Below are 26,088 nucleotides of genomic sequence, written 5' to 3'. Positions count from 1 at the left end.
TGAAAATCCTTGGTATACAAAATATTAGTAGACATGTACCAGTACATTGTATACTCTATAAACCACACAAAATATAAAAAATGTTAAAGAATGAAAGAAAATAAAACACATGCAGTACACATACACACATATATATTCTTAAGGTGGAAAATATTAGTGTATATATTGTATAATGTATACAATATTAGTGTGTACATATAATAGTGTGCATATTATATATATGAAATGTTAAATATGTATTAGTGCTTTATTTTATAATTTAGCATTTTCATGTTTAGCACTTTCCATATTTTTTGTGCTTTGTGAAGTATATAATGTACTGGTCCAATAGTTCATGTTTATGGCTTACATAAAATTAGGTGCACATATACTGGGGGCACAGGTGCAAACATATTTTGCTGATGGGGTTTCTGATGAAAATACTAGGTATCTGCTACTGCAGGTGACGTTCAGGGTGTGCAGGGCAAGTGTAGTTCCCATAAGTCTCAGGACTGTAGACCTCACAGAACTACAGGAGAAGGTGGAAGCTGGGGGCATTGTGGATCTTGTCAGACCCAGAGTCTAGTGAGCCCAGAAGGCGTGAGGCTATGGGGGAGAGGCCAGGACCTGGAACTGGATCCAGGCCCTAGTCAGGGAGGCCAAGGCCAGGAGGCCAAAACTGGAATCCCACTGGTACAGCGAAGTGTTTACGGCCCCTGCTGTGACTCTGGGACATCCAGGTGCAGGCCAGGATGGCGCAGTGGGGTTGGAGATGCTAGGATAGAGCAGGTTCCTGTCCCGTGTCTGTGTCCAGGCTGGGAGAATCAGCAGGAGCACGGCAGGGCTCCACGCTCAGTGTGCTGAGAAATTTGGCAGCTTCAAGACTGGTACTGAGACAGGCATTCAGGGATCATAACTTTATAGACAGGTGGGTGGATACAGGCAGTGCTGTCGAATGGTTAGAAGCATGGGCTTTTAGTCAGAGCTCTCGGGGCTCAAAACCCAACTCTGCCTCTTCCCAGCCTCATGAACTTGGGCGAGTTCCTCAGCCTCAGTGAGATTCACTTCCTTACATGTCAAAGGGATAATGACACCTACTTCATACAGTCATGAGGATTAAGTGGAATCTGCTGTATGTGTGTTTGGTACAACATGTGATAATGTCTTTATTATTTTAGGATTATTGTTATTCTAGTGAGTCTTGGGAATAAGACAGCTGTCTGGAAATCATAACTGAGGCAAAGACCAGAGGCAGGCCTGCCACTTGGGTGACCCAATGCCAGTCCCTTCAGTTCCACCAGCCTTTGGTCAGGGGGAAAGGAGGACCATGGATATAAAGCACCAGTCCAGATGTGGCAGCAGCTCTCCAAAAGCTGAGTGGGCATGGGTTGTGAGGAGGTTATTGTCCTCTGGTGGCAGTTACTGCAGGGCCCATCTCTCATCTCAGTGTCTTCGTATCAGCCACTCCCTCTGTCCAGTCTGTCTCTACCTGGTCTCTACCTGATTGGTTCTTTTTTTATTTACAAATTTTAACTCTACCTTCCCTGAAAAGCCCTTCCTGACCACTCAGTCCAAAGTTGCCACCATTTATAGAGCACTCCACCCAACTACAGCAGAACACTTATCCTTTTCAAGTACACGTGGATCATTCACCAGAGAAAGCCACGTGCTGGCCATTAACGATGTCTCGATAAATTAAAAGGACTGAATTCTTGGGCCACAACAAAATTAAATAAGTCACTAATGAAAACTGCAAACTCTCCAAATATTTGGAATTAAATGACATTTTTAAAAAACAATCTATGGGCCAAAGAACAAACCAGAAGAGAATAAGAAAATAGTTGTAACTGAATGATAATGAAAATACAGTTATCAAAGTGTATGGGGTGAGGCTAAAGCAAAGTCTAGAAGGAAACTTTTAGCTTTAAATACTTGTATTAATAAAGAAGAAAGATAATACAATGAATATGTATATAAAAACATCCTGCTATACACCTAAATATATACAATTTTTAATTTATTGATCATACCTCAATAATGCTGGAAGAAAAAATATCTAAATTGAACAATCTAAGCTTTCATCTAAAGAAGCTAGAAAAATACAAATAAATATAAAGAAGAGAGAAGAATGGAAATAATATAGAGAAAATTGATGAAACAGAGAATGAATAAATAATAAATAAAATTAGTAAAACCAAAAGCTGGTTCTTTGAAAGACTAAATAAAACTGATAATCCTATAGCTAGACCAATCAAGCAAAAAAGAGCACAAACTGCCAATATGAGGCATGAAAGAGGAAACATCACTAGAGATTCCATAGTAATTAAAGTGATACTAAAGGAATATTGTAGATAATTTGATATCACTAAATTTAACAGCTAGGTAATAAGGACAAATTCATCATGTGTGTCTGACTCCATTTTGGGGAGGGGAAGGAAGGGAGACAATTTGATTGATTGATTGATTGATTGAATGGAGATACTGAGGATCAAACCAAGACCTCGTACATGCTAAGCATGCAGTCTACCACTGAGCTGTACCCTCCTCCCAACTCCATTTTTTGTTTGCCTTCTGACAGCTTTTAAGCTTCACTTCTCCCTCTTCCCTTTGTGTTCCCCCTCTGGACAAGCACGTAGGAAACCCAGATGCTCCTTCCTCATTTGCTGCTGGGAGGGTCAAACTATGCTAGTCCCTTCACCCTCTGCACACGAACTCACTCTGCCCCCACCAATAACCACCAAAAATTACAAGCTAGTTTTCCTTTCTCTGCTCTCATAAAGCCAAAACCAGGCTATGTACATAGTAAACCCATTTCAGGCCATCAGCCTATACTTTTTCCATAAACAATATAGACAAGCTGATACAGGGAGCCTCTAGGGAAGTTTTGGACTTTAAATGGCACATTATAGATTACTAGCTAATACGTCCCATTCCTAACTTGGCCAAAGGGTCAGTTTCATGGTTCCATGTGTCCTCAGAAATAAGCACAGAGACATCACAGATGAACTGCAGAGTTAAGCCTCTCGATATACAAAGGGCATTTACAAAAATCCTGCGATGCACAACGTACTTAATGGTGAAAACACTTTTTTCCTAATATCAAGAAGGCAAGAGCTCACAGCAAAAAAAAAAAAAAATGGCAGTGAATATATGTATGTTCATGTATAATTGAAAAATTGTTCTCTACTCTGGAATTTGACACAGCATTGTAAAATGACTATAACTCAATAAAAAAATGTTAAAAAAAAGAATGCAAGGCTATCCACTATCACAATTCTGATTCAGTATTTTCCTGAAGATATTATCTACTACAATAAGGCAAGAAAAACAAAGGCCATGCAAATTCAAGTGTCAAGAAGTAAAATTATCTTTATTTGCAGATGACATGACCATATATGTAGGTTATCCTAAAGAATCAGCAAAAAGCGATTAGAAATAAAAACTGAGTTTAGCAGGGTTGCTAAATACAACGCCAATATACAAAAATTAGTTGTATTTTTGTATGCTAGCAACAATGAGTTGGAATATAAATTAAAAAAAACCCATTTATTTATTTACAATAATATCCAAAAAAAGATAAAATACTTAAGTATAAATTTAGCAAAGGTATCCAAACCCTGTACACATCAAATGATGAAACATTGCTGAGAAAAATTAAAACACCTCTATAAAGAAGAACTATGCCACTCTTAAGATACAAAGCACATTATTTACTTGATTACATTTTAGTGCTTTCTTTAAATAAATATAATAATGTAATATCAAACATACAGTGAGAAATATTAAGCACACATATAAAAAGCATGGTAACAGAAAATTCACTCAGGACTTTAAAATACCCAGCACTTTAGAAATCATACAGCCTTTCATTACTTATGTTCATGGATTAGAACCTTCAATACTGTTATGATGTCAGTTCTCCCCAAGCTGATTAATGGAGTCAATGAATACAATTCAAATAAATATTCTAGCCAGCATTTTTAAAAATAGAAATTGACAAGGTGATTATGAAATTTGTATAAAAATACAAAATGACCTTGAATAGGCAAAGTATTTTGAAAAAGAACATATTTGGAGATTTTATTCTACCTGACTGCAAGACTTACTGCACAGCTACAGTAATCGAGGAGTGTGGTATTGCCATAAGGATAATGGTTTCCATCAGTGACACAGAAAAAATACCCAGATATAGAACCACACATTTATGGTCCTTTGGTTTTCAATAAAGATGCTAATGTAACTCAGTGGGGGAAAGGATAGTCTTTTCAACAAATGAGGCTGGTGTCCACTTGGAAAAAAACAAACCTAGAATCTTACGTTGCACCCTATGCGAACATTAACTCAAAATGGATCAGCGGCCTTAATAAAAAAGCTAAAATTGTAAAACTGCTGGAAGAAAACATAGGAGAAAATCTTTGTGACTTTTGGGTAGGCAAAGAATTCTTAGGACACAAAAATCACACCATAAAAAATTGGATTTGTTCAAAACAAAAAACTGCTCTTCAAAAGATAATATAAAGAAAATGAAAAGGCAAGCCACAAACTGGGATAAAATATTTTAAAATGTATGTTTATATTATAAATAAGTTACATAGGTAAATATATTTATATATTATATTGCATATAAAATATATTAATAAAATTAATTAAATATTTGTATTTATGTTCACAAATATATGAAGTGTATCTATTATTAAATATAAACAGAGATATTTGTGAATATTTTGTGGATATCTGTATCTGTCAATCATTATACAAAAGCCGGTATTCAGAAGATACAAAGAACTCAATAAGAAGACAAAGAATCCAATGAAAAAATGGGCAAAATATTTGAACAAGCATTTCAATTCTACTCCTGGGTGTTTACCTAAAAGAAATGAAAATATATGTCCACAACAACATTTTTATGCAAATGTTCATAGCAGCTTTATTCATAAGAGCCCCAAACTGGAAAAGCCCTAATAACCATTAACAAATGAATAAATAGAATGTGGAGCATCCATACAATGGAATACTGCTCATCGATGGAGATAATTGAACTACCGATACATACAACATGGATGAATCTCAAAAGCATTAATCTGAATAAAAGATGCCAGGCACATAATAGTACATACTATATGATTCTTTTTTCCTTGTTTCTACTGATTTTAGTTTATTTTTTATTAATTGATGTATAGTCCATTTACAATGTTCTGTTAATTTCTGGTGTACAGCATAATGATTCAGTTTGTGTGAGTGTGTGTATACACATATATATTCCTTTTCACATTGTTTTCCTTATAGGCTATTACAAGGTATTAAATGTAGTTCCCTGTGCTATACAGTAGAAACTTGTTGTTTATCGGATTTTCTGAGAATCCTCCCTCATTTCGAAACGAGAGACACTCTGCCAGAGTTCAGTAGGTGTTCTGTGCAATTCAGTGGGTTTGTGGATGTAATTCTTGGTGTATTTCTGGGAGAGGGTGAGCTGTGAGTCTCATATCTAAAATCAGTGTATACATATGTATGTGTATACATATGTATATATATGTATACATACTTATGTATACATATACAAGTTGTTTTTTAAAAAATATTAATTCCACTTTTTAAAAGGACTGAGTAAATTGGTTAATGTTGTGGGGGTGGTTTTAGGGCTCAAATCAGGCATGGCTTCGATGAAGAGTTGAATTTCTTAAAGCATTTCTAATAAGAGAGCATGTCAGGGGCACTCAGGGTGGTCGGAGCACCTGTCCCCAGCTGTATTTCTTCAGTTTGTAAAATGTCAAAAGGGATAGACTCAGGAACTCTGACAACAGGCATGATTTAATATTTGGTTAATCTGTGTGCTTCCTCCTTTCAAAAAAAAGTTTATAGAATTATTTATAACAGGATAAAACATAAGTAGTTAAAGAAACTGAAAAAAAGGAAAATGATGGAATGAAAAGAAAGTAATGTTAGGGGTGAGGTGAAAACACTGAAATAGCCATCAACCATTGAAGTCCTGTACAACAGCAGAAGTGGACTGCAAAATGACTTTGAGCTTCCTAGCAATCGAAGGAAAAAGAGAACATAATCACAGTGTAAACACAATGGTCATAAGAGAAAACAAGCCTGTTGCTAAAAATGGTGTGTTTATCACATCAGCTCTCTGGGAAGAGTTGTTAGGCAAAAAGGAGACTTTTTGATGTAAATTTACAGAAGTTCTGTCAGGGAATCTGAATGCTTATTATTATTATTATCATTTTAGACTTTGTAAAAATTGTGTCTTAGGCTATGTGTGAAATGCCCTGAAAACTTAGTTCTTTTCAGCTCCTGACCAACTTGGAAATCATGAATTTGCCAGGTTTTGAACCCAGTCCAGATTTCACTGTCCCTCAGTCTCAGAAGTATCCCTTGTCCCCCACAGCTTTATTGAGATAGAATTGACACAGGTCATAGTGTATATTTAAGGTATACAATGTGGTGATTTTATATATGTATGTATTGCAAAATGGTTACCACAATAAGGTTATCACATCCATCACCTCACATGGTTACAGTTTTGTGTGTGTGGTGAGAACTTTTAAAATTTACTCTCTTTGCAACTTTAGAATATATATAATACAGTATTATTAACTGTAGTCATTGTGCTATACATTACATCCCAGAACTTATTCACCTCGTAACTGGAAGTTTGTACCACTTGACAACCTACACCAATTTCCCCACCCACACTCCTTGCCCTTGGCAACTACTAATCTGTTCTGTTTCTATGATTTGGTTCTTTTTAGATTTCCAAATTTAAGTGAGATCATTCACTATTTGTCTTTCTCTGTCAGACTTATTTTTCTTAGCTTACTATGCTCAGGTTTCATCCATGTTATCACAAATGGCAGGATTTCATTCTTCCTCATGGCTGAATAATATTCCTGGTGTGTGTGTGTGTGTGCGCGTGCGTGCACGTGCATGCGCACGTGCCACATTTCTTTATCCATTCATCTATTCATGGACACAGGCTGCTTCCGTATTTTCCATGTTGGCTTTTGTAAATAATATTGTAGTGAACATAGAGGTGCAGATATTTCTTCAAGATACTGATTTCATTTCCTTCAGATATATACCTAGAAGTGGGATTGCTAGATCATATTTTATTTCTTAATTTTTTGAGAAACCTCCACACTGTTTTCCATAGTGACTACACTAATTTACATTCCTACCAAAAGTGTACAAATATTCCCCTTTCTCCACATCCTTGCCAGCATTTGTTATCTCTTGTCTTTTTGATATAACCATCCTAACAGATATGAGGTGATATCTCATTGTGGTTTTGAATTGCATTTCCCTCATGGTCAGTGATGTTGAGTATGTTATGTTCAGGTATGCACTGACCACTTGAATATTTTTTAGTGTCTTTTCAGGTCCTTTGCCTGTTTTTAAATTGGGTTACTTGATTTTTGCTATTGAGTTATATGACTTCCTTATATATTTTGGGTATTAACCCTTTATCAATATGGTTCACAAATGTTTTCTGTCATTCCGTAGGTTGCCTGTTCATTTTGTTGGTTATTTCTTCGGCTCTGCAGATGCTTTTTAGTTTGCTGCAGTCCAAATTATTTAATTTTGCCTTTGTTGTTTGTGCTTTGAGTGTCATATTCAAAAAATTGTTGCCATGAGATGGTCTCTTTAATATCTAGCAGAGAAGTGAAGAATTGTGGGAATCCAGAGCTGGGGCACTGAATTCTTCCAGGGCATCATGGACCATAGAAAGTATTCCAGTTGGGGAAGACTGGTATTCACCACTCTAGTCATCATTCTTAAAAATACTGACAGTTTAAAAATCGTATTAAAATAGACATTAATTCTAGAAAAGATCTCTTCCATTTTATATTTTAACTAAATTAAAGGATGAAAAGTAATAATTTAAATGGGTACTAATGTTTTCATATTATATTCTTGAGGTACCTATATTCCTTAATGTTAGAAGATACTTATATTTATTAGCTATAAAACTTTAAAATTTTAAATTACATTGACAAGATAACATTATTAATAGCTGCTAATATAGAATGAAAAGAAATTGACTCACACTGTTTCGCAACACAGCATACCAAAAACTGTTTTCATTATTTTGTGCTTATATATGCTGCTTTTATGCTAATCTTACATATAATTATGTCATGTTTTTACAATTATTCATAATTGTCTTTTTAAATGATAACGTGTTAATTATGCATAGCATAAGCTGGTTAATTATTTCCCTGCCATTGTACATTTTGGTTGTTTCCAGTTGTTTCACTATTATAGATAATGCTGCAGCAAAACACGTCTTTTTTCTTTTGGAATATTTTCCTCAAATGGTATTTCAGGGTGTTTTGTATTCTTTATGAGATAGTCAGTCATGTGTGGCCTCAAGAGGAAAGAGGCTCAGGAAAAAAGAAAGTTTATTATGCTAACAGGTTTTAGAGACAGGAGGCACTGCATGCCACACTGGGACTTGTGGAAAACACCAGGATTGTCAGGAAGCAGATGATGGAATGGGGAGAAGCCTTTATTTCCACGGGAAAGGCAAGGCAGGGCAGGGTTAGCAGTTTAGGATTGGCTAGTTGAGATAATTTCAGCAGGCTTTGGTCTATAGAGGTGGTCCCTAATTACCCTGGGATACTTAAGGCAGGGGAATATCGCCTTCCGTGCACAGGCTAGATAGAGGACTGGAATGGCTAGTTTGCATATCAAAGGTATGTTCCCTGCTGTGTCCTCTGCTATCTCTAAGAATTGGACAGCCAGGAAGGCAGTCTCTCCCTAGCCAGAAAGATTTTTTTAAAGATGCCAAGATATTCATAATATACAGAGAATTAAAATATATATGCATACACTATACACAAAAAAGATTTGAACATTGGCAAAATGATTTGCAAAGTTCAAAGTTCTGTATCAAATTTCAGTAACACAGCAATATACAAATACACAAGTTTTATCAGTCTCATCTACATTGAGTTTTTCAGATTTTCTATGTTTTGCCAATTTGATGCACATAACCTAGTTCTTTCCTCTTATGTTAATATTTTGTTTTGGTGGTTATTTTAGGTGACTGAGGGAGATGGGAACTTTTTTTCATATGTATTTTGCTAATATGTCTCTCCTTATGTGGATTATATGTGTCATTTCTCATTTATAAGTCGGAGTCTTAATGTTTTCTTAATAAATCTTCATGAGTTCTTCATGTAATATAAATATTAATCCTTTGGACTTTTAATAAAAACAATTTCCCTAATCTGATATTTTCTTTCAGTTTTGTCCTGTCAAACAATTATACCTTTATGTAGTCAGTTCTATGAATCTTTGCTTTTGTACTTTCTTTTGTTAAAAAATGAAATTCAGCTGAGCAAGTTTTAAAAATCCTGTTGGTTTCATTCAATGATTCATGAATCAGGCAGCATCCAATCTAGTAGATAGAAAGGTGTTCTGAGGAGCTATAAAAAATGAAAGACTTTCAAACGCAGAAGGGAACAGGAACAAGGACGTTATACTAGGCAGAAAAGTGAGTTGGTTATTGCGAAGTTACTTTCCTTTAGGGATGGCAGAGTCTGTCAAGCAGATTATCTACTAGTGCTGATCAGTCAATTCCTGATTGACTGCTTTAAGATTAATTTCTGGGAAAGATGAAACTGTAATTGTCTTGGTTTTGTGATATGGGGCTTAGCATAAACAACTCCATTTGGGGTCTGTTGTCTTATTTTTCTTTGATCACTTCATAGCCTTAAATTAACTAATCTCCCAGAGATCTGATAATCACTCAGTTTTGTTTTCTGCTGTTTTTTTCTGTGTTTTATAAAAATGTTTAACTCCTTAATACACATATGGAATTTATTTTCACTGTATGGTATGAATTAAATTAAATAAATTATTTTTTCCAAATAGCTTGATCTTTTTTTATTGAAATATAGTTGATTTATAATGTTTAAAGTGTACAGCAAAGTAATTCCACTATACATATACATATCCATTCTTTTTCAGATTCTTTTCCATCGTAGGTTATTACAAGATATTGAGTATAGTTCCCTGTGCTATATAGTAGGTCCTTGTTGTTTATCCATTTTATATATAGTAGTAGGTATCTGTTAATACCAAATTCCTAATTTATTCCTCCCCGCCTTCCCCTTTGGGGGAAACCATAAGTTTTTTTTTTCCTATGTCTGTGAGTCTTTTTGTTCTGTAAATAAGTTCATTTGTATCATTTTTTAGATTCCTCATGTAACTGATATCATATGATATTTGTCTTTCTCTGTCTGACTTCACTTAGTATGATAATCTCCTGGTCCATCCATGTTGCTGAAAATGACATTCTTTCATTCTTTTTTATGGCTGAGTAATATTCCATCATGTATATATATCACACCTTTTTTTTATTGTGTTATAGTCAGTTTACAATGTTGTGTCAATTTCCAGTGTAGAGCATAATTTTTCAGTTATACATGAACATACATATATTCATTATCATATTCTTTTTCACTGTGAGCTACCACAAGATCTTGTATATACTTCCCTGTGCTAAACAGTATAGTCTTGTTTATCTATTCTACATATGCCTGTGAGTTTCTACAAATTTTGAACTCCCAGTCTGTCCCTTACCACCCTCCTCCCCACTGGCAACAACAAGTTTGTATTCTATGTCTATGAGTCTATTTCTGTTTTGTATTTATGTTCATTTGTCTTTTTCTTTCTTTCTTTCCTACTTTTTTTTTTTTTTTTAGATTTCACATATGAGCGATCTCATATGGTATTTTTCTTTCTCTTTCTCTCTTACTTCACTTAGAATGACTTTCTCCAGGGACATCCATGTTGCTGCAGATGGTGTTATGTTGTTGGTTTTTATGGCTGAATAGTATTCCATTGTATAAATATACCACATCTTCTTTATCCAGTCATCTGGTGATGGACATTTAGGCTGTTTCCATGTCTTGGCTATTGTAAATAGTGCTGCTATGAACATTGGGGTGCGGGTGTCTTTTTGAAGTAGGTTTCTTTCTGGATATATGCCCAGGAGCGGGATTCCTGGTTCATATGGCAAATCTATTCCTAGTCTTTTGAGGAATCTTCTCCACACTGTTTTCCATAGTGGCTGCACCAAACTGCATTCCCACCAGCAGTGTAGGATGGTTCCCTTTTCTCCACAGCCTCTCCAGCATTTGTCATTTGCAGACTTTTTGATGATGGCCATTCTGACTGGTGTGAGGTGATACCTCATTGTAGTTTTGATTTGCATTTTTCTGATAATTAGTGATATTAAGCATTTTTTCATGTGCTTGTTTGCTATCAGTATGTCTTCTTTGGAGAAATTGCTATTTAGGTCTTCTTTCCATTTTTTTATTGGGATTTTTTTTTTAATATTGAGCTGCATGAGCTGTTTATAAAAATAGCTTACTTTTATCCCCAGAATATGTAAGGAATCCTTCTTTTCATCATTATTTTCCAGTGGTTCCCTCATCACATATTATGTTCTCACAGTCAGAGTGAGTCTCCAGTACTATCTATTCTCTATTTACATGTCTGCCTTTTTGTCAGTAACCTGTTGCTTCTACGCATTGTTTTAAACTATACTTAAATACCTGGTAGAACTAGTTTTCTCGGCTTCGCTTTAAAATTATGTTTTGTTTGGTGAAAATTGACTGATAATTATAATAGTTAATATATAATGAGTATGACCTTGCTCTTTATATGAACTATCCCAGGTACCCTTTGTCACAATTCCATAAAGTAGAATTATTATTACCCTTCATGAGAGAACAATTAGCATTTTATCCATGTTTTAGAAGTCCTCTCAGGCCCCCTATTTGGGGCTTATGCAGAGTCCTTCTTCATCTGTCTCTCATTAGGCCTTTTTGTGTTCTTTATATAGGTCTCATACATGGCACATGAGGCTTACTTTTCAGTATAGTCTGTATTTTGTTGCTGTTGTGAGTGGCGCCCTTCCTGCTGAGGCTACAGCACAGGATTCTTCTGTCAATGGTCACCTGTCGCACGTTTTAACTTCTGCAAATTGCAGGCCCACTCCAGGGTCAAAACCCACCCCTGCATGATTCAGGCCTTGTCACAGTCGGGGCACTTTGCTTCCATGCTGACATGAATATGAACACAAATTATGTTTCTTTCTTACTATTTCATTTCACGGGAAAAGCAGGTTTCCAGGTCAGTATGAATAGAGAACTGATAGTTTACAACCAATGCAGAGACGACAACAGGCACCTCCTGTTTAACCAGGGAAAAGCAGAGTAGTACACGGACCCACACTGCAGAGAGGGAATGCTGCATTTTGTATGTGCACTGAGCTCATTCCTTGCTAGCATTTCGGGTACAACCACTTATATTTGGCTTCAAACACTTCCCAAGAGGACTATTCATGGTAAAAGAATGAACATCTTCTATAGAAGAAATCCTTCCATCATCTCATATTAAAGAGCAACAGGGAACCAAGGATGGACAGGATGTTAATAACACACCTTTCACCCAGGCCAGGACTACAGTGGGGGAAGACTGCCCACATCACCTCGAAAACTCCAGAAGAACCAAAACACGAATTCACCACACCTCTTGGCAAGCATCACACATAGGCTCTGTGGAGACCGTTCGACTGTGGGCTCTGTCATTAGCACTGCAACTATAGGCAAGTTGGTTAATTTGGATAAGTTTCTGGTCCTTCAGCTGCCACGTTGTAAGGAACTTATTAACACAAGAAATGATAGCAAAAAAAAAAAAAAAAAGTCAGCACACGTGCCTGGCTGACCAGGATTTTGAAGGTCTATATCTGCTTTAAGATGCACTACGGTTTTAAAGCTGTACTGTCCAATGTAGCAGCCACTAGCTATATGGAGCTATTTAAATTTAAATTAATTTAAATTAAATAAAATTTATATTTTAGTCCCTTAGTCTCACTAGCCTTATTTCAAGCACTGAACAGTCACAGGTGGCTAGTGGTTACCCTATTGGTCAGACATAGAACGTTTTTTACCATCAAAAAAAGTTCTTTTGGACAGCATTGCTTTAGAGTAGAGGTCGTTAGACTTTTTCTGCAAAGTTCCAAGTAGTAATATTTTCAGCTTTGTGAGCCATAGGCTTAGTTGCAAGTATTTAGCACTGTTTTGACCGAAAATAGCCATAGACAGTATTTAAACAAACAGGTATGGTTGTGTTCTGATACAATTTTGTCTAAGAAAACTGGCAGCATGCCAACTCCTGCTTTAAAGGCCCAGTGAACTTTTGACTTAAGTCTCTTCATGACCTCTAGTTCAGCCTTGTTACACTGTGGGTAGTTTCACAGAGTACTCATTGATGGACTGCTTTGGCTGGAGTGATGTGCCATCCAAGGAAAGCTACCTTAACTAAAATTCAGTCAAACTCATATATATCCATAGGGTTATACTGTTACCTGGTGGCCTGTGGGAAATAATACAAGCAGAACTTCACTCTCATTTCTAATGAGTATGCTAGGGTTATTGATTGTTGAATAATTTGTTCTCCCCTGAGAGACACTGTGGTCAGCTTTGCTAAGTACCCACTCAATATCTGTTCTCCCTTCTTTTCTTACTGATCAAACCCAATTTTGCACAGGGCAGCAATGTACCCTGAGCAGGGCATGGACAGTGTGCTTAGGGGGAAGCACTACATTTCCCAGTTTTTCTTGCAGGTAGGGGTGGCCATGTAACACAGTTCTAGACAATGTGGTATTAATTAATTAACTGTGTTGTTTTTGGAACATTCTTTTAAAGAGGGCAGACTTAGATAGCAGTCTCCTTTTGCTTTTTGCACATCCTCTTTCCTGCCTTGAATTTGTCACGATGCTGGAGGTGGGTCAGCCAGCTTGTACTCACGAGGAGAAAGGCAAACACTAGGGAGGGCTGAGTGGAAAGACAGAAGGAGACTGAGTCCCTGGTGATACTGAGGAACCATCATGCCAACTCTCAGATTCATAAATCTGGACTTCCTAAGATAAAAGAAAAATAAAATACCTATTTAAATAAGCCATTATATGTTGAGTTTTCTATTCTGTGCAGTCAAATGCATTTCTAATTGATACAGAATCCTTAAACAAAGAGAAAGCTAAACCAATTCCCTCTAAAGGCAGCATGAACATAAGGTTAAGATTTGAATTTAGGGTTTGAATTCCAGTTCTAACTCCTGGAAAAGTTGAGTTACTCAACTCTTGAGCCTTAGTTTTCTCATCTAAAAATTATCAATACAAGTAATAAAAAGAAAAAAAAAAGTCAGCATAAGTGCCTGACTGACAGGGATTTTAAAGGCTTATATCCACTTTAAGATGCATTGACATATCTTCATAAGATTTTTGTGAGAATCAAAATAAGATTGTGCAAAAGATACATGCACCCCAATGTTCATAGCAGCACTATTTACAATAGCTAAGACATGGACACAACCTAAATGTTCATTGACAGATGACTGGATAAAGAAGTTGTGGTATATTTATGCAACAGAATACTACTCAGCTGTAAAAAATAATAAAATAATGCCATTTGCTGCAACACGGATGGATCTGGAGATTATCATTCTAAGTGAAGTAAGCCAGAAAGAGAAAGAAAAATAACATATGATATCACTCATATGTAGAATCTTAAAAAAAAAAAGAAAAAAGAAGACACTAATGAACTTATTTACAAAACAAACAGACTTACAGACAAACAAACTTATGGTAACCGGGGGGAAGTGGGTAGGAAGGGATAAATTGGGAATTTGAGATTTGCAAATATTAGCTACTATGTATAAAATAGATTAAAAAAAATTTCTTCTTTATAGCACAGAGAACAAATTCAATATCTTGTAGTAACCTACAATGAAAAAGAATATGAAAATGAATATATGTAATGTATATGTATGACTGAAACATTATGCTGTACACCAGAAATTGACCCATTGTAACTGACTATACTTCAATTTAAAAAAAGATCATGCAGAGATTATGCACATAGGAAGTGTTAAGAACAATATCTCTCTTGACCAAAGATACAAAAAGTCTTTTAAAATATTACCAAATTAAATCCAGCAATATACAATATACAAATCCATGATGACCAGGTAGAGTTTATCCCAGGAATGCAAGATTGGCTTAACAAAATCAGTCAATATGACCTATTGCATTAACAGACTTAAAAATGAAAAACAGTATGATCAGTTCATCAGATCTAATGGATGAAAAGAATTAGATAATATTCAATACTGATTTGTTAAGAAAGGAAACAGCACCTCTCAGTAAACTAGGAATAGAAGAAAATACTCTCACCTAAATAAAGATTATCAACAAAAAACCTGTAGCTAACATTATACTAATTAGAGACAGAATTCATTTCCCCTAAGATTGGGAACAAAGTAAGGATGTCTACTCTTATCACTTCTTTTCAACATTGTACCGATCCTAGCCAGTGTAATAAGGTTAGAAAAGAAACAAAAGACATACGGATCAGAAAGAAATAAATAAAATTGTATTTACAGATGACATTATTGTCTATGTAAAGAAATCCTAAGAAAACTACAAAAAATCTACTAGAACTAATAAATGAATTTAGCAAGGCTGCAGGATACAAGGCCAAACATTGAATTTCTATATACAATCAATGAATAATTAGAAACTGAAATTTAATAATACTATTTATAATGATATCAAAATTATGAAATATTTAGGGATAAACTTAGCAAAATGTGTGTAAGACCTGTACAGTGAAAAATATAAAACATTGCATAGAGAAATTAAAGGAAGCTTAAATAAATAGATATGCGTACTGTGCTTATGGGTGGAAAGACTAAATGTTATTAAGATACCAATTCTCTCTAAATTGATCTATAGATTTAGAGCACTTCCTAACAAAATCCCAGGAGTTTTGCAGAAATTGACAAGCTAATTCTGAAATTTATAGGGAAATGCAAAGGACCTAGAATAGCCAAAACAATTTTGAATAATAAATTGATTTTGATTAAAGGACATATTTGGAGTTTTTCACTTATGCTGCATTAATTTTATGATTTAATATAAAGCTACAGTGACCAAGACAGTGAAAACATAGATAAATAGAAAAATGTGTAGTTCTGATGATTAGTGCACCAAGCATTCGAGAGAGTGGAAAACTCTGTGTGGATTGAAGTAGAGAAATCTTCATGGACCAGAAAGTGCAAGGAACTGGAAGATACACACCTTAGATTTGAATCTGAAGATCTGAAGCACTTGATAGAATTTCAAGGTGTAATTTTCTAGAGAAATAGAACCAATAGGAGGTATATATATGGTTATGGAGGCTGAGAATGCCTAAGATCTGCAATCGACAAGCTGGAGACCCAGGAGCGCTGGTGGTACAGTTCCATTCTGAGCCTGAAGGCCCGAGAACCAGGAGAGCTGGTGGTGTAGATTCCAGTTCAAGTCTGAAGGCAGGAGAAGACTGGTATCCCAGCTCAAAGACAGTCAAGCAGAGAGATTGAATTCTCTCTTTACTCAGCCTTTTGTGTACTATTCAAGCCTTCAATGAGTTGGATGAACCCAACTCACACTGGGGAGGGCAATCTGCTTTACTCAGTCTCCGTATTCAAAGGTTAATCTCATTCAGAAACACCTTCATAGACACACTTAGAAAAATGTTTAAGCAAATATCTAGGCACCCTAGGGTCAATTTGACACAAAATTAACCACCACAGAATGCCTCGGCTTTACCTTGGAAAATTCTGATTCTGTGAGTCTGGAATGAAACCAAGGAACTGTATTTTTAATAAATTTCCCCAATGATTTTGACATGCAGGTGTCTTTAACTCTGGTTCTGAATTAGGTTGCTTAAACAATGTGATAAGGCAGCACTGTGGGAAGGGTTCCCGCATGGATGAGAGGCTAGTGAACTTATGCTGACTAGACTGGTCCTTTGTTGGAGAGAAGGAAGGAAGAAATGAGAATTGTGGGGAGGGACATCAGGTGATTTTTTTTTTAAACTTTCTGCATTTTATGATGCTTTGACATCTTGGGGCCTTGCTAATCCTGGAGAGACTGCCCCTTCCAGAGTTAGCTAATTCCTAGAAGGAGTAAACAACTTGTCCATGAGCATGCGTTTCATATGCAAACCAACCAATGCAAAGTCCACGCCCCCAGGTCACCTCCTTTATTAACTCACACAACAAGCCAATATTCCCTCTTCCCTGAGTCACCCAGGGCTAGGTACTGGGCAACTAGGGACCACCCTGTAGCCCAGAGCTTGCTAACACTATTCAAACTAGCAAATCCTATCCTGCTTACCTTGCTGATCCATTCATTTCTGTGAAAACCACAATAGTCTTTTGTCTGTGTTTCCCCCTCACCCCTGCTGCCTCCTGACCAACCCTGGTGCTTCCCCCTGTGGCTCTGTGTGGCATGATACGCCTCCTGCTTCTAGGGATCTGTGAGTAAAAACTGCCTTCATGACAGCCATTTCCATGTCTGCCTGTCTTACCAGACCTGATTACGATAAATCCCAGATACATTTTAAAACAAGGTGCCTGTAGAGGAACAGAGAAGAGACTGTGTCATTGTTAACATTTTGTTTTAATTTTTGTCTTCGCAAGCAGTATGGTTAAGAGAGAATCTTACCAACAAAGACAGCCAGACCCAGGAGTGGCCCCAAGAGCTCTTATTTCCATGGGTCAAGGACATCAACATGGGCTCCTGATGGAGCATGTTGCACATGTACCCAGCCAGACCCCTTATTATCTTTATTGATGTTATAATGCAAGTGCTGAATTTGAGGAAGTGCCAGGGAGAAGCTGTGTATAATTCTATCAGCAGCTAAGGGACCTCTGACTCCTTTGAAAGGCAAGAGACGGACTCTCCCTTCACGAGAGCTAACAATAGCAGGAGGACACACTTCTGATTTTCACCTGGAGCCAATCTCATTAGGTGACTAACTTAGGAGAAATATAATGTAATATCAGGCTTTTGTGACAAGGAGTACGTTAGATTTGATGCCTCTGCCTCAGAAGTAATCATTTGCCAAAGCCTCAAAAGAGGGAGGTCAAGGGCCGCTTGTTCAGTGCAGGGAAGAAGCATCAATTCTAGATAGTTGAGTGTTTAATATCACTCAGATTATGAGTTTTCCTCTCTCCTTCCCTCTACTCCATCTTTCAAATCATTTTGAGCTGATATTGAGTGAGTATAGTTTTGATCTACATTTTTGTTTTCATAGTCTAATTATTTTTATAAGTAACTGCATTTGTTCTCTCTAATATGTTTGGCTAGCTCTTGTAGGACATCACTACTACAAGCAAAAAAATTCCTTAGCGATAAAGAGCTCTAAAATCCACAGTGCTTGGAAGTGAGTAATGTGTGGATTGGGGATAGTTTGCAGAGTTTAGGTGGTAGCTATAGATGTTGAGCTCAAAGTCATCTTAAGGTTAAAAATGAGTTGTCGTGTATAAGAAGTTCCAAAAGATATCCAAAGTTTTAATTGCCATTACTCCATAGAAGTTACCTCACATATGTTTTCCTTTCTCTGCTTCCCAAAGGTATACAGAAAAACATTCTATACAATGTTACTCTTTGAGAAGTTTTATCTGTTCCATCAGTTTTTTCCTTTGTACCCCTGGTAAAGATTTGAAAATGGTAACTGGTGTTTGTCTCCTCTCTCTTTTGCTGTGAAATTTCTCAGTATTTGTAGTGTCATCTGAAGCCCTTTCCAGGTTGTACTCAATTTAATGCATCTAATGAGAATAAAATGAGGGATCTGTCAGGTCGAGGATGCCAAGTAAGCTCTCTTACTGTCTTCAGAATTCACACCTTCCGTGTTCTGCTCTTCCCTTCCTGTCTTTAAGAAGCCCTGTTGCTGTCCCTCACCATCTTCCCTCCTGAGCTCCGCTCTCTAGCTCTGGCACTGACCTCCCTCTCAAGTCCATATCTGCATTTTAGTCATTTCTTACAAGTGTCTATTTGAATGTCCCTGGAGCTGGCTGCGGTTCTGTAATCTTTAACAAGTGGGAAACTCTGCCTGACCTGCCCTTCACTAAAGAATCCCTGAAGGAAGTGGCAGGGCTTGGGTTTTCTCCCAAGAAAGGTCTGGGCATTCACCAAGCTCAGAAGACCATGGATAATCCTCTCCTAGGATTAAGGAAACATGGGAAATACCAGAACCACCCTTCAGACAGGAACTCAGTGGGGAGCCTGAGTGGGCTATGGACTTCAACACAGGAGAGAAACTGGGAGGGGCTAATTGGAAGCAGCCAGGTTCCAGGGACAAGGAAAGCTGGGCAAGGGGAGAATCCAAGAATCAGAGCTGTGGTCCTCTGAAGGCTATGGACAGTGAGCATGTGTTTGATAGTTTTCCTTTTTTTTTGTGGTGGGGTGGGTATTTGGTTTATTTATTTATTTTTAGAGGAGGTACTGGGGATTGAACCGAGGACCTCGTGCATGCTTAGCATGCACTCTACCACTTGAGCTATACGCTCCCCACCTCAATAGGTTTCTTGATTGCAGAAACTCTCAGAGCTGTTAACAAGCTAACGTGCCTTGTAATGAGGGCAAAGTACACAGTATTTCCCAAAGGTACCTTGTTTGACAACGGCAGCATCTACAACCCTGAAGTGCTTGACATCACAGAGGAGACTCTGCATTCTCGTTTCCTGGAGGGTGTTCGCAACGTTGCCAGCGTGTGTCTGCAGATTGGTTACCCAACTGTGGCATCCGTGCCCCATTCTATCATCAGTGGGGGTTTGATCATCAATCAAACACCTGCTGGATGATCAGCCCAAAGGAGAATGGGGAGATGTTCAGCATGTTCAGCAGTGTGGCTTCGCTGGCTCCCACTTTGTCTCCAGTCTTGATCAGTTGCACGTCACTCAGGATTTCAATGGTGCCCCTGGAGATTTTGGTGGTGATGCCCAAAGCCTGGAAGAAGGAGGTCTTCTCGGGCCCGAGACCAGTGTTCTGGGCGGGCACAGTGACCTCACACGGGGCTATGGCACCGGCACGGGCGGCAGCTGGCACCTTATTGGCCAGCAGCATGTCCCTGATCTCAGTGAGGTCCTCCTTGGTGAACACAAAGCCCACGTTCCCCCGGATGTGTGGCAACAGTTTCTCCAGAGCTGGGTTGTTTTCCAGGTGCCTTCGGATGGCCTTGCGCATCATTGTGTTCTTGCCCATCAGCACCACAGCCTTCCCGCGGAGGGACATGCGGATCTGCTGCATCTGCTTGGAGCCCACGTTGTCTGCTCCCACAATGAAGCATTTTGGGTAATCATCCAGGAGTTGGATGATCTTTAGGAAGTAGTTGGACTTCCAGGTCGCCCTGTCTTCCCTGGGCATCATGGCGGTGCGTCAGGGATTGCCATGCAGGGTTTAAAGACGATGTCACTCACACGAGGACGCCTGAATGTAACATTCAATCTCTCTCTGTTCCTCTCTCTCCCTCTCTGTCCCTCTCTCTCTCCATAGTAAGAGACTGTGGAGAATGCTACAATTGTGTGGAACAATGCCTCTAATAACTAGTCATTAAGTGAAACATTGTTTGCCTCCATTACTGATGAGTGAAAACATGGTGGAGGACTTTTTGGTCCACAGGGCCGGCACCGTGGAATGCGAGGGAGAAACAAAGAAGATAAGATGAAGTTCCCCTAGGGAGGTCGGTCAAATGGCCCAAGCCTGGGAGCAAGCTCTCTTGAAGCCAGCAGGCCTGAAACAAGGCTGCATGGGTGGTGTGTGCTCCCGGGCTCCTACACGCAGACAACTACACACCCCCAGCCAGGCCAGCTGATGAGCAGAGGTGCCTCGTGGTCCTGGCTGATGACAGACTCTGGAGGGGATTAAGGACCCCTCAGAGAAGAGGGAATCAGCTCCCCACTCTGTTTTCACTTTGCAGGCTGCCGAGTCTCCAGTCTCTGAGCTGGGGGTGTAGCCTTGGAGAAACTCTTCTCTAGGAAGGCAGGTGGTTCAGGGGAGGTCACTCTGACCTGAGAGAAGATGGGGTATAGTCTTAGCACCCCTTTGTTCCATTTGCTCTTCTCTGGAGGGAGGGCCCTCCCTCACAAGGTTCTTGTGTGGAGTAAATCAAGCAGGCACACCCATGAGTGGACTTCCTAGACAGAAGCACTGTGTGAGTGTTGGGACTGTTCCAAGGAACCATCACCCTGTGGGAAGTTCATGGAGGGCAGAGTTTGGAGCACTGAGATGGGCAGATGTGTTCACATGAGACCTTGCTCACCCTTTGGGTGCCACTCACAAAAGTGAGTCACCGAGGGGCTGGGCATGGGTGAGCAAGGCTCAGGCCAAGCTTGAAGGTTTTCTGTCCATGGTGTACGTAACTTGCGGATTTCTCTTTCTCAGACACAGTCCCTGCTGGCCCTCCAATTCAATGTTCCGTGGAAAAGTTGCAGGATTCAGTTCCCAGGTGCTTGACATTAGGGTTCCTGGAGTAGGGAGTGACTTAGCTAATGGTTCTGCAACTTCAGTGTGTCTGGTTAACACAGATTCCTGGGCCCCACCCCCAAATTTCTGATTCAGCAGAAATTTTCCTTTCCAACAAGTTCCCAGGCAATACTGATTCTGTTTGTCCTGGGCTATGCCTTGAGAACCACTGCCTTCGGCTGACCAGGTTGGAGTCTAGGGAGCTGTCACTTGAGAGTTTAAAGAGTCAAGCCGTCTGCTGGCCTTGGTCCCCCTTCTGTAGCCCTTTCCCCGCAGATGGCATGCTGATGCTAATGGGTCAGTGGGGTCAGGCTGTACGCTGTACCTTACGTGAGGATCGGGGAGGGGCTTGCTTGTTGGGTCCCAGCCCCCTTGCCCACTAGGAATAATGGCAGTGCAGGACATCAGCACCACGACGTATATATGTTTTCTCAAAGAAGAAAACAGGCACATGCGTTTGTTCCAGTTTGGGAGGTTAGCCGAGGTCTGACGCAGGGCACTGCTTTTGGGCTTGGTCAGTTTTTCCGGTGTTGCTTTTGTGGGCTGAGGGCATTTTGCTGAGTGCCAGCTATAGTTCTGTGACCCGAGAAAGCCCTTGAGCCAGCAGATGGGCTCCTGCACCGTGGTGGTTACAGCTAGGCGATCTAGTAATTGCTTCCGGCCCCCACCCCAGTCTGCCCTTGGCCCGTCCCCATGCGTGTTGCCAGGTAACCTGCCAGCACTAGCTTTCTCACCATCCTGTCTGCACTGTGGCTGGCCTGGCCACTCCACCCATCTCCGGGGTCACTGAGCAGCTGCTGTCCTCACTGAAGCACAGTTTGCACATCATTGACCCCCCCACCCCAACCCAAATGGAGAGTCAGCTTCTTACACTGATTTTCATGTAACTTTTCCTCACCTAATTTTTCTACTTTTCCACTCATTTGGTTTATGTCATTCCCTTTTGAAGCCCAAAGGCCTCGAGTTTGATTCTCCTCCAGATTTTACTTTACGGGAGTGGTATCAAACCTTTGCAACTTGCTGCATGTGAAATAATAATGCTTATCTATCTCATAAAGGTGGTCTTGGTCTAACTCCATGAGTTTGGTTCCTGTCGAAAACTTAGCAACTTCTGAAAATGTATTTTAATAGACTTTGAAAAATAGCCTTATTGAGATATAATTCATATACCATACAATTCACCCAATTAAAATATACAGTTCAATGGTTTTAGTGTATTCACAGATTTGTATAACTATCACCATAGTCAATTTTAAAACATTTTCATCACCTCATAAAAACCCCTCCATATTCTTAGCTATCATCTCCTTATCCCCCCACCTACCCATGCCCCAAGCCCTAAGCAACCACAAATCTACTTTTTCCATAGGTTTCCATTCCCTGGGAATGGAATCATATAATATATGGTCTTTTGTGATGGGCTTCTTTCACTTAACATAATGTCTTCAAAGTTCGTTCATGTTATAACATGCATCAGTACTTCATTACTTTTGTGGCCGAATAATATTCCATTGTGTGGATAGACCACATTTTGTTTATCCATTCATCAAGCTGATGGGCATTTGGGTTGTTTCCACCTATTGGCTGTTAAATTTTTTAGACTCTTTGGGAGCTGGAACTGAAGTGGGTCTTTGAGACTGGAAATCCTAATCCTTTATTTTACAGATGAGGAGCCAAGGGCTCTGAGAGGTCAAGACTTTTGTCCAAGTTCACTCTGCGATTCCCTGACAGAGCTGGAAATGGACCCCCCACCCCATCTGACTTCCAGGTTGTTGTACATCCCCTTTCTGTGGAAACAACTCTGTTAGAGAAATTCGAAAAATTACTGTTTCCCAAAGCAGTTCTTGGTTTTATAAGTGTTTTGAGTTTTCCTCCTTCCAACAATCATTAGAAAAGGTTGAAAGAAGTTAGAATTTTTTATGTGTATTCTTTCTTGACATTGTCATCCTCCATATTGAAATAAAAAACATTGTCCAGTAACTAATTGTTCTGTGACGAGATGGAATAAGGATAAAAGTACTGCTGGAGAAAGAGCATCTATTGTCATGTAATGCTTCTTCATTTATTTGAATTTACTTTCAGAAGGCCCCAAAATGGTTTTATGAAGACAAGTTATATCTTGAATACAGTCAGACAGGCCTCCTCTTACTGTGGCTTCCAGATCTGTTTCCCTCAAGGACATCTGTCTTGGTCCCTCTCCCTTGATCTGCTCTGGAATTTACTACCACCTTTCCTTACCCTCATGCCCCCCCGCCCCCCCCCCTTCTGACAAGCCAACCCCCACCTTCCAGGCTATCTCATGGGATCTTGGATAGGAAAATAGCTCCTTTTCTCCCACAGAGGGTCAGGGAATTTTGGGTTTTAATTCTAATAGAATTTCCGCAAGGAAGAAACGGTTAATTAAAGATGAGAAACAAGCTGCTTCCTGACGGGAAATTGCACTAGGTGATTTTCCTTTTTTTCCTGCCAGCTATGGGAAAACCAGATCAGTGAGCCACAGAAGTGACCCAGTTCACCCTGGGCAGTCTAATGACACACAGGAAGGCAGAACAGGGTTATTCTATGTGAAATCATACGGTCTAGAATGAAGAGGGCAGGATCCATTTACACAAGTACGCCAAGATGATGACTTGAAAGAAATCCAAAGGTGTTAGTAGTTATTTTTACATGAGAAAAGAAAGTGAAAATGGAATCAGACTATTAAAAAACCCTGGGGACATTTAGAAATCTGATTAGGTAGGTGGGGTTGAAGTGGGGTGGAGAATTTGCATTTCTACAATATCCTAGGTGAGGCTGCCAGTGAAGGGCGTTCTCAATTTGAGAACCACTGGTTTGGAGGATTTTTCCAGCCCCTGTTTTTCCTTTTGTTGTTCCCAAACTTTCCCACTTTCCCCCCCAGTAACAATATACTAGGGGAAGCAAAGAACATGCCCCTTTCTTTGAACTGGCTTTATATAATCATCCACAAGTACTCCCCCCAGTTCTTACATTTCATAAGGGCCTTGTTGCATGCAAAAACATTCAAAGTTGTGTTGTTCAGGATCGTTTGTATTACCAAAATGTTTGCAGTAGAATCAGCACCACTGAAATAATGTTGTAGCCTCTACTAAAGTTTCCACCTTTGGATATAGAGGTTGTTGTTGATAATACTAGTGAAAAATAAATAAAATAAACGTTCCAGACCCATTATCTTACAGCTCTTTCTTGTGTTTAGTCAGCACCTTCCATATGCCTGTGGATGGCTCTAAAGAGCAGGGGCTGCATATGCTGATGTATCTCACTTCTTCTGGCATCCTCCTTTGAACTCAAGTGGGAATTGAGTGAGGGATTGAGTGTGTGGTTCGGGGGAGCAGGGGAGGGGACCATTCCTTTTTTCTTTTCAGTTCACTGGATGTTTCCTTTTCCCAACCCAAATACATTTGGAATAATGTGTTTGTAGCCAATGCTGAAAGAACTTTTATTTTCTCTTGAGACTCAGAAACTGTTACCAAACTCAAGCTCAGCTGCTCATCACTCAAAAGCCAACTGTACAAGAGGCAAGTGTCAGTAGAAAGGAAAGGTGCTTTAATCAGAATGGCTGGCAATCTGGGGAGAAGGTGAACTACTGTCCAGAGACCAACTTCAAAGATTCTGTTCAGCCATGACAGTTTTAAAGGGAAAAAGAGGGGAAGACTGTCAGTGAATCGTCTAGGCAGGAGGCTGGGTTCTGTGTCGTTCTCCATTGTGTGCAGACTGGCTCTCTCTTTAGATGTTATCTTGCCCCACCCTGATCTGCCTGCACGATTGCTAAAGGGACTATTGGGGGTAGTGAGATTATCATTCTTTCACTACTCAATTCTTCATTCTTACTTCTTTTGATCTAGGAAAAGAATCCGCAGATTAGGCAAGGCATGGTGTGCATTCAGGAGAGCGTAAGTCAGAAGTTAGGTTAAATTGCTTAGTAATGTCATTCCTATAGTTAGAGTCTTTCAAGGTTAGAGGGGAACAGAAACGGGCAAACAGGAAAGGGGTATAAGAGCTATTTTCACCTTCCCACTTTTAAACGTCATTACATTTCCATGAGGTTAGGGGCGAAGCCCCATCTTCTACAGTTTCTTCATGCTGACTTAAGGCACCGTATTCTCAGGGTAGAAGCTGTCGATATGGGTCTGTAGCATCTCTTTTCTGACAATTTTGGTTGCCTGCTTACATACACAGGCAGAGCAGACCACAGTTATTTTGATGCCCACAAAGATAGAGATTATCATGAGTAATAATGGTAATCCCGTTCTCCTGAGGCCAGTTCTTGGGATTGTGCTAGTCCTAGATTTAGTACTGCTCAAGATGGAGCAGCTGATGTCTTGTCTACAGTCTGGTCATCATACAGTTAGGTTTTTTCCCCCTCTGGTGGCAGTTATAGTACCAGTAAAACAATTCAGGAATGTGCATCAAACACAGTCTGTGACCTTCTTGTCCTAATCTTTAACTGCTCAGTTCTGCACTGGGAGGGGGCGCCCTGCAGAATTCTGCTCCGTTTCAAAACCCTACCTTTCAGTCATTTGTTTATTCATTCAAAGAGGGTAAAGAGACAAGAAAGCCTAGAGAACAGATATTGTCCCTTTTACCTTAAAGGCCGTAACAGGAGAAGGTTACAGACGAGTCCTCAGTTCAGGGCACTCATGAAGGGGGTGACTCTGGACAGGAATACACTACATAGACCTTGACCAAAAAAAAAAAGTTTTCAACTATTTTTTAAAAAT

At 39.2% G+C, this 26,088-nt stretch overlaps 1 protein-coding gene and 1 long non-coding RNA gene across 3 annotated transcripts in view; one reads left to right on the top strand and one right to left on the bottom strand.

Annotated features, from left to right (window-relative positions):
* The window catches only part of LOC140697692 (uncharacterized), a 157,234-nt gene that overhangs the window by 5,789 nt on the left and 125,357 nt on the right, over positions 1 to 26,088 (top strand). The window lies entirely within an intron of this gene.
* LOC102534347 (large ribosomal subunit protein uL10) lies at positions 19,667 to 20,317 on the bottom strand. The gene has a single exon (XM_072965685.1). The coding sequence runs from the start codon at positions 20,252 to 20,254 to the stop codon at positions 19,667 to 19,669; it is 588 nt and encodes a 195-aa protein (XP_072821786.1). The 5' UTR covers positions 20,255 to 20,317.

Source organism: Vicugna pacos, chromosome 8, assembly GCF_048564905.1.
Source record: "Vicugna pacos chromosome 8, VicPac4, whole genome shotgun sequence".
In the NCBI taxonomy this organism is placed as follows: domain Eukaryota; kingdom Metazoa; phylum Chordata; class Mammalia; order Artiodactyla; family Camelidae; genus Vicugna; species Vicugna pacos.
Note: the sequence above shows the minus strand (reverse complement) of the source record. Positions and strands in the feature narration are given on the sequence as shown.